The sequence below is a fragment of the Phalaenopsis equestris genome, unplaced genomic scaffold (assembly GCF_001263595.1).
Source record: "Phalaenopsis equestris unplaced genomic scaffold, ASM126359v1 Scaffold000002, whole genome shotgun sequence".
Taxonomy (NCBI): domain Eukaryota; kingdom Viridiplantae; phylum Streptophyta; class Magnoliopsida; order Asparagales; family Orchidaceae; genus Phalaenopsis; species Phalaenopsis equestris.
The window spans coordinates 66173350-66183583 of record NW_018164444.1 but is presented as its reverse complement, the minus strand read 5'-3'; the positions used below and the strand labels follow the sequence as shown (position 1 = coordinate 66183583).

The window sequence follows — 10234 nt, the reverse complement described above, 5'->3', positions numbered from 1 at the left end:
TATATATATATATATATATATATATATATATCAGTGAAATTCATCTTACTTGCATTTCAATCAGAATACCCTACTCCAAATTTTCTCCCATAACCTCCCTTGCCCACAATCATATCCCCCCAATCCAATAATATAAAGGAAGTTTCCGATAACTTCTCCCACAAGATATAGACGGCAGCCACATATGCACCACAAAGCAGATACTAAATATGGATAGTTTAAGAGAAGGAAAGACAGCTAAAAATGGAATTATTACCGTTAGAGCCACTGGGAGGAGACCGGAGAACCGCAGAGGCAGCTAACCGGGGCCAAAATGCTCACAAATGCCGCCCTAAAATACCGATGGAGCCCTTCTTATTTGAGCTTGTGCTCAGAATAGTATCCTCTTTCATGGAGATGAGTGGGTGAGTGACAGCCAAGTTCTGCTGGTACTCATCTTCGTCTTGCAAGCTGCTTACTGAACTGAAACGCTTTGAAAGTTTCGAATCAGAAACTAACTCGTTATGTTCCATCAATTCTGCCTCCTCCAAGACATCTCGCATTGCTAGATCATCGTACTCTTCAGCAGACTTGGTAGAGTGTTCCTCAACCGAGCCTTCCATCTGTGGAGGGAACCAGGTAATAATGTATTCAGTAGCAGGTGTAATAATTTGGTGGTAGTAAGATTTTACCATACGTTCTTGAAGCAATGAATAGAAGCAAGAGAAATTTACATACATAGCACACAATTCTTATGTATTTACATATCTCAAACCAAAACTTTCATATTTACATACATAGCCATAGCACTTTGATGCTACATACATAGCACTTTGATGCTTTAAACCTATTGCATGAAAATATGTGTTTTGCTTTTAAATAGCGGTAATAATGCTATTTTTATGTGACATTAAAGATTTGAGTGTTTTGTGCGTAAATATGAATATTTAGGTGTAGATATATGTAAATACATAAGAATTGTGTGCTATGCATGTAAATGCCCGGAGAAATAATTAATTTTAGAGATAAGTACTCACCTCATCATGAATATCCTTAGCAACATCACTTAGATCCTCATCACTATCAATATCAGGGTGATCATCAGCCTCTTCACTGCCAGAGACAGATAACTCCTCTTTTAGCTGCAAAAAGATGTCAGCTAAATACGGACAAAAATGAAAATAAACGAAGAAATGGAGAATGGAATGGCAATTTTCATAATAAATTAATTATAAGAGACGAGCAATCCATGTACTCCAGTACCTCGAGAGACCATTTCTTCTCCTTCCTTGCAATTGCTAATCTAATTTTTTTGGCAACATGAAAGCCTTCAATAGCAATCAAGGAGGCCTCATTGTGCGATGAGATATATAGATTGATCAACTATTATGATTCATTTTTAATGATTTATATGATTAGTTGATATAATAATACTTGATCAACTTTATTTCTTTTGCTTTAGTCTTTCTCAATATTAAGAAAAATAATATAATAATTGATCTAGGGGCTAAATTCTAGGGTTGCTTTCTGGAGAGATGAAAATTTCATACATATTATGGCTGCTAGGTTTTGATCGAATATCCTTTACCGCCAATACATAAACTGGTTTGACTCTCTCTTGCATCACCCTTTTCTCTCCCAACTCCTAATCTCTTCTACCTTACTGCTAGCAAGCCTCTTCCTCCCTTAAACTAAGGTATTAGTTATCCTGGCAACCCAAGTGGCTGCACTTTCTAGGAAATTAGACAATCTGGGTACAAATACGATGCAAGGACTTTCACCCAACAATGGGTGGACTCATGGACCGGTGGTAGATCCTAGCATCTATACTTTAAAAACAGTTAATGCCATAAGAAATAATGGCCATAACCCATTTTCCAATATCTACAACTCCAACTGGGCTACTTCCCCAAACTCTGATTGGAACATTAGTTACATTAGTCTAAAATACCAAGTTTGGGGGAAATATCAATCCGACCTTATAGAAAATCAGAACAACTGGGATAGGGACCACATTTGCCAAACTCAGCCTTGGAAAGTCACTTCGGAACCCCAATTTAGGGAGCATACCCTGTCATTAGAAGAATTGTTAGTAAGTTTGAGGAATAAATCAAACGCCTACACCCAAAAATGTTGCTACCCAAACTTCAATTGAAATAATTATAACTCTAGAATAGACAACCAACAATGGGAGAGCCCCAAAGTCTATCCTGCAGGAAGTTCGAATAACTAAGATAGTGACTATGTTGAAGAAAGTGATTATTTGGAAGAATCAGTGATAAATGCGGGGAAAGAACCAAGCTAATGCCTTTAGAAACATAAAAAATCAAGTTGAGCAGTTAGCTAAACTTTTAACTAATGAACTCCAAAGGATATTAGGGGTATTTGATAGCTTTCAGAATCGAAAGATTTAGATCCCGAAGAGCAAGCTGAGTCGGATGACTTTTGTTGGGAAATGACCAAGGAAGAATCTGCTCTTCTTTATAAGGCAACCCCCTAGCATAAATAGGGACCCATAGAACTAATCCTAGGAGTGTCCCATGTGGAAGAGTTTGAAGACAGCCCAAGGGAAGAGTATCTAGTAGATTTAAATCATAAACCTGAAAAGCCTAGAGAGAACCTAACCCAAAATTTAGGAGACCTTGAATTATCTTATAGGGAGCCATTTCTTGTAACTTATGTGTTATTTGATATGTTGATCATGTATATTTTTTCTTCCTAAATTTTGTTTTGAAATTTGCTTTGAAATCGACTTTGAACTTTCATTTAAATTATTTTTTAATCTTGTTTATCTACAAAGTGACAGCCTTTATATTGAGATTTTTATCGCACCACGTTTTCTTACTTTATGATTTTTGTACTTGATGAGTGGACTATGCATTTACCGTTTTCATGTACTTACCTGCTTTTTATTTGTATTATTACTTTCCTGTTATACATATTTTGGAAAAAGAATCAAGTTTATGGGGGAGAAAACATTACCTCATTATGAACCTGATAGGTATTTCACATAACTCAGTAAAAGATGGGTGTGCTTGGGGCAGCTTATGCTTATCCAGATAAGCAGCTTATCTTGAAAAGCGACCTGCGGGTGGCTCACAGGGTTTGACCCGCGACCTGCATTTATTGTAAAACTCAACCGCGTTTTCGGATAAGTTGCCGAAACATTTTTTCCGAACGGTGAGGCGGCGTTATAAGTTGCCCCAAACAGACCCTTAATCTCATTTTGTGAACTCTTATTAGGACTTTTAATAATTCAGATTGGTTATCATAAATTTTTAAAAGCGGATAAAAATCATTATAAAAGATTAACTTTAATAAGTTAATAATATGATTTCAAAACTTAACTTTAAACTTTACATAAGACAGACAGATCCAGTGGAGAGATTAGCTAAATTATATATGTAAAAAAAATGTGAGATTGCATGTAGTGCCGAAGTCTATTGTCTCAAACAAAAATGACATATTTACTTCCAGATTGTGGAAGAAGGCTTAGAAAGCTTTCAGCACCTAATTTACTTTCAAAACTACATTTCACCTTTAGACAAAAGGTCAGTCGGAGATAACTATTCAGATATTGGAAGGTCTACTAAGGTTATGTGTCATTGACTTTAGTAGAGACTGGAAAGCACATATCCTATTAGTAGAATTTACTTGCAATAGTAGTTTGCTAAGCTAGCATTGGGAAAACTCCATATGAAGTACGTTGGTCTAAAATAAGTGAAAGAAAGATCATTAGAGCTAATTTAGTTGATGATGCCACTAAGAAGAATAAATTGGTCAGAGACATAATGAAAACAATACAACATGGATAATGAAAATATTACGATGCCAAGCACAAAATAATTGAGTTTGAAGTTGGAGTTTATTTTTACCAAGGACATTCCACTAAAAGGTATGCATTGATTTAGAAAGATAGAAAAATTCAACCTTAGATTTGTCGATCCATTTGATATTGTGAAGAGGATTGGGAAGGTGGCTAACAAATTGGCCTTACCAGCTCGTATGCAGGGAATGCATAATAATCTTCACATGTCTTCAATCAGAAAATATATTGCGGATGAAGTTAATAGGATGATAACAAACTCAGTTGACATTCAACCTGATTTGACTTATGTTTGAGGAACGTGAAAGAGTTCTGGATTATGACGTGAAGAAGCTGTGAAACAAAAAAATCTCTTTTACGAAGATTTTATAGAAGTATGAGTTGAAGAAGGATGCTACTTGAGAGTCTTTGAGAAGTAAGAAAAATATCACAGCTTTTCATTTAAGGTATGCTTGTTTTTGTTTTAAATATTTTCAAATTTTGAGGATGAAATTTTATAAAGAGGGGAGATAGTAATAACTGAATTAAAATAATAATAATAATAATAATAATAATAATAATAATAATAATAATAATAATAATAATAATAATAATAATAAAATAAATAAATAAATAAAAAGATACATACAGTTAGAGATGCATAATCTCGTAAGAGACATATTTTTTATTCCTTTACACATTTTCTCATTCCAACCATCGAATTAGCAAGCGAGAGATAGCTGAGAGATCGAAAGAGAAGAATACTGTTCACACCTTAACTGAGGAAGGAAGTCGGAGAAGAAAACACCGTCAGAGGGGTCGGGCAACTTATCTATGAGTGGAGGAAGCCAAAAGAGGAAGAAGATTCGTGCGGTTTTCCTCGTGCAATAATTACCACACCTGATCAACGTTATTGCTTATTACTCGAGCAATGCCGAAGAGGAAGGAAGGAGGATCAGTTTTGTGCGCTGCTACCGTGCGAAGAATGAGGAGCAAGCCTCGCATGCTTTGTTAGGGGAGACCATTCGAAATCGAAGGAAGGAGGGAGCTCTCACGATCGAGTAGAGACTGGTGGGAGAGATTTTCGGCAAGAATTAAACTTAAGAAGAAAAAGAAGCCTTGTGCAAGAATTAAACTAGACCTTTTAACGTAAGGAGTAATATATTGATTATTATATGTCAATTTAATGATAAGATGATAGATATGATCAAGCTTTCTTTGGTTGAGATTATTATAATAATTTGTATACTTAATTAATATTAGTGGTTGCTTAAAGAAGTTAGTGGAGAAGTATTTCATAATTCGCATGTAAGCAAAAGTGAGTGGTTATTTTTTTTTATGTACTATATTAATGTTTTATTAAATTGTTTAAAACAAATATTTCATTCATCATTTAAAAGTCTGAAATTGTATCACAAATGAGAGGGAAATAACGGGCATATGAATGTACATTTTGAGGAATTTTAAATTGATATGAAATGAAATACAAATGTTAAGTCATACAGGATTACCCCAGATGGTACTGACAGGGGATGTGATATACCCGTGCACATTAAAAGAAATAGTAAAGATGTATCTTCAGATGCAAATTGAGAGTACTTTCAGGTACATCTTTTTAAGGGTCCATACGGGCACATTTTGAGGGTACTTTGGGGTATATTTTTTTAGGATACATTCGAATATGATTGTAATCCTATTATGACGATTAAATATGTTAAAATGATATATACTTAAAGCGAAATAAAAAGGGAAAAAAATGAAAATGAAGATTCAAGAATTTATACAGTAATGAGCTACATTTTTTTTGGTCATTCAAGCATATTATAGGCATCATAATTTAATGCATATAAAAATTATAATTACTCATTAAGTCAAACTTATATTTGAAATTAATGTTTTCTTTTAGGAGAATAAAAACTTTAGGTTAATATGTCTGTTAGGAAGGATTTGGTTTATAGGATGGATTTGATTTACAGTGGGAGTACTGCAACTAATAGGTACTAGTTATGTTGTTTCTGGATACTTAATTTTATCACACTTTGTGGATTTTAGTGGCACTTTTATAAATTTGAAGATTCCATAATTCAGTGGATAGTTGTTTAAATGTTAAAACCGTCCAACTATTGTTCCCGACTTGGTTAATTCCAACTATCAGGCTGGATTGTGAAATCCATTAAGCGAGCGAAAGGACGACTAAGAGCATGAATGAGTAAGAAACAATTTGATAGTGCTAGAAATCCCAGGCAAGCAAGTAGGCTGTATGCAACAAGATAAAGAAGAAGATAAAGGGAGGTGGCAGCAATTAAATAAGAGCTAACGTGATTTTGATAAAATGTAAAGGAAAAATAGTTTTTATTATTAACTAAAAATCACTAAATTTAAAAGTGGAAATTGCATATAATTTTATGCTAATGGCTGGTTAATGGATTTGGGTTTTCTTTCCAATGCAACAATGATTCATAACCAATACATGGTCTTGATATGCTTGAGCAAATAGTTTGTTCATAAAAAGGGGGCATGAGGTGCCAATAGAATACGGAAATTTACAGCGTCAGAGAGGGAATAACGAAGGAAAAAATAAAGTGGAGAAGCTTCATTTCAGAACTCTAGAATGATGAGCTGGGGGAATGGGTACAATTTGTCAAATATAAGCTGCATTCATTTCAATTTTGGTTGCTTTTTAATATTTTATTCATGCAATCTATATGCTTGTTAGGTTAAATCATCTAGAAGGCTGCCCAATGAGCTAGACGGACCTCTTTAGGACCTTTAGTATAAATTTTGGGAAACTTTAATATAATGAATACAACACCTCACAGCACACCAAAGACCTTGCACAATGCGCCGATCAACTGTAAATTTCTCTCCCCTTCACTTATTTTCCTCTTTTCCAGCATGAAACACGAGTGTTCTTCTTAATTATGTAAATCATGCAAAGTTCACGTAGATGGTACTGCACACCTGCAAGCAACAATGAGGCATCATCTTTTGTCCAAACCAAACACAATTCATACATTTTCTGAGCCAGACAAGCCCTGTTCAAGTCAACCATATTTTTCCCGAGTCAAATTCAGTTCAAGTTTCCAGCTATAATAAAAAGGTTCTTTCGTTATGGTATATGAAGCGTCCAGTCTATATCAGATCAGAATCAAGCCGAATAGTTGACCCGAGTCGACAACCAAGCACCAGTTACACACCTTTACATTTCAAAACAAACCTAGTCCTATGCCCCTCAAAACAGAATACACCATCCATTTGCGGCAACTTCTGGCTCACCATCTACCCATTTTTGGGTAACTTCTGGTTCTTCTAATTGTGTCTCCTATTCTTAAGAAACACTACTTTTGTCTCTTGGAACAGCTAACAAGGAAACAAAGTAAAGGCAAGTTTTGTCTGTGATCAAACTACAATATTAAGCAGCCTTTACTTTGACAAGACACCAAATATCAAAGAAAAACCGAGTCTGTGATCAAACTACAATATTAAGCAGCCCACACTTGGACTAAGAAGATCATCTCTTTCATTTAACAGAAATTGGGTAAGGCTTCTTAGAAGAGTAACTGATGAATTATAACAAAAATTCATAGAAAAAAAAAGGAAACTTACTTCTTTGGCGGCTGCTTCTGATAGCCTTGGAGAGCTGCAACAGGAGGAAAAGTATCTACTGCCAGTATCAGTACCGTCAGCCCTCGACTCATCGATGCTTCCAGTATGACTAGTACCACCTGTATCACTGGGCCAGGCACTGATTCCAAAATTACCAAACTGGAGATTAACTGGTTCTGCCTTTCCAATATGCAAGGGGCCATACATGGAAATTCCCACTATTTTATCATTACCATTGGCAGAAATGCATTTTACACTACCATCAGCGAACTCAAATGGCCAAGTTTTAGCAACAGAGCCATCTGTATAAAGAAGGGCCATGAGATGCCTGGAAGAACCTTTCCTCTGAATTAATTGGAACATTCCCTTAGAACTTAGGCTATCAGCAGCACATTGATTTCTATACTCCTCATCCACTAATGGCACCATATTAGTAGCTGGGTCATAAAGAGATTCTCCTGCAGCACGCCTACGTAAACAGCTAAAGATTGTGGCATGAATTAATGCAACACTACGGTCGACATTCGTATTATTAATTTTAGGTACCAAGTGCTTGTCTGCCCGATTACACAGATAGTCCTGAATTGTCCTGATATTTTTGATAAATTTGACATACTTATTCTTGGCAGGATCAAGAGTCATATACTTTGCACGTACTGCAAATCGTTCCATGTGTTTTTCCTCATTTGCAATATAGATCATGAATGGTATTATTGAAGGATGTTTCTTCATTAGCCCCATCTACAAAAGTTTAACAATATAAATCAGCCATAATATTGTGAAGGATAATTAATAAACTAGCATGTTCAACTGGTGCATGAATGAGCAAGTCCTTTTTCAGAAAAGGCATAATAATTTTTAATAAAATTTGTTAATAAAAATCTGAACAGTTTACTAGTTCCAGTAAAGACAACTAAGATCTGATTTCCCTCCCCAACTTGATTTTGGAAGACTTATATTAAACAATTAAATGTTAAAGAACTAAAGAATACTGTTTTCTTTCTTACAAAGATACCCACCACAAAATTGAGGCTTAAATGGACTCCTTCCACAACAACTGATTCTCTTCGATTCTCCCAAGCTGTGATCAAACGGTCCAAGCTATCTATCACCATCTCGCTCTGTGCTTTAAATCCTTTAATGGCCATTTGCCTCTTGCTAATCGTATCTACAGAAGCTAATCTAATAGGAATTTGGCCATCAGCTTTTCCATTTGAGTTTCCTTCTGAAAATTCATCCTTGACCATGGGATATGATAAGACGGCTAGTTTTTGTGCTTTCCGTCTAGCCTTTGCTTCTGCAACTGCTATTGGATCCAAGTATTCTCCAGCATGATAAGTTGAAGCCCAAAGGAGAGGATTTTGCTCCTCATCAACAAAGCTTCTCATCATATGCCGTATGGAATCAGTAGAGATTACAGTGGTGAGGCCCAACCTGCTTCCCTATTTGGATGCACATTCAAGAAATAATATTAAAGGCTGGTGCAGGCTTACCACACACGATTTTAAATAAAGAAAAATACAATGCTAAAAATTTCCTTATAGAATAGCAATTTCACAAGTCTGCAAACCAAAAGATTCTGCTAAAAAAAACCATATATTTTTTTGTGAGAATAACCACAAAACCTAGATACCTTATGTGATACATAAAAGACACACACACACACACACACACACACACAAATAATAATAATAATAATAATAATAATAATAATAATATATATATTATTATTTTTTAAAAAAATGGTGAGAGACTATTATATGAACCTCCAATCACTCATAATGGTGAGAGACAATTTGAGTACCACCTCCTTAAGGCTCACGTCGCCAGAGGAGATTTGAACCCCCGACCTGAGAGATCTTATACTGAGGATGCCGACCAACAGACTGGGGTATGCGGAACATATACATGTATATGTATATGTGTGTGTGTGTGTTAACAATATATTTCCCACAATTTCAAACTGTAATGAGTGCAAATTCCACATATACATGGACCTAGTAAAAGATTGTATTGTCAAGCTGCAATTAAGATACCAGCAGAGCAGACAGAGTAGACTTTCCACATCCACTTGTTCCACATAAAAGAACAGTCACAGATTCCCTCTTTTCTCGGATTCTGCAAAAAAAAAATTAAGAGGAAGGGAGATTAAATACTTAAAACAACATATAATACAATTTAGAATCTCTAGATAAAGTTCAGTAGATAGTAGAAGCCACAAATAGAGCAACCATGGAAACATTTGCTCAAAATTTAAACGAATATAGAGCTGAAAGGTTTAACTACTAGAAGTGCAATAAAATATAATTAATCCTATACATCAAATTGCTGAACAAATAAGTTTAAAACATTAAAAAACCAATTTAAGTTTGCTCATAATTCTAAGGCCATAACACTCTAATCCAATCTTTCGAGACTATTATTTTTTCTTTTGGTGATTCCAAAGCCAACTAATAATATTCATATTCAACTAAATTTAGCTATCTGCCAGTTTGGCCAAGTTCATATGCAAAATTAGTTTATAAAATTTTTAGCTGTGCTATACATAAATAACTCTCAATGTTGCTAGTCCTGTGTCACGCCAGTCAAAGGTTGACCGGCCTGGACCAACCAGCCCCAGTTGGCCCAGCCAAGCTGGGCAGCATAGTAGGATTAAATAACTTTCAACCAAAATTATCATACAAAACTTGCACCATACTCAGAACTATGAAGCACATATACGAACACGACACGGGACAACAAAACTATACAATTGCCAAAGGTGGGACACGACATGTCATAGACACTTTTTTTTACATTTAGTAAATTATGAATATGAAATAAATAAATATATATATATATATA

The 10234-nt window shown here is 35.1% G+C and overlaps 1 protein-coding gene across 3 annotated transcripts in view; it reads right to left on the bottom strand.

Moving 5' to 3' along the window:
• Positions 1-10234, bottom strand: part of LOC110039008 (P-loop NTPase domain-containing protein LPA1-like) — a 17365-nt gene that overhangs the window by 866 nt on the left and 6265 nt on the right. Inside the window, exons 3-7 of one of the 3 annotated variants that reach the window (XR_002295480.1) lie at positions 9427-9508; positions 8410-8832; positions 7391-8131; positions 1017-1121; positions 257-602 (exon numbers count right to left, since the gene is read on the bottom strand). Coding sequence is in view for 2 of the 3 variants with exons in the window: in XM_020743952.1 (XP_020599611.1) it covers positions 318-602; positions 1017-1121; positions 7391-8131; positions 8410-8832; positions 9427-9508 (1636 nt within the window). In the remaining variant the exon portion in view is untranslated. Of the gene's footprint in view, positions 1-59; positions 603-1016; positions 1122-7390; positions 8132-8409; positions 8833-9426; positions 9509-10234 lie in introns of those variants that run through there. The other 2 variants (XM_020743952.1, XM_020743959.1) reach the window with 2 other exon arrangements.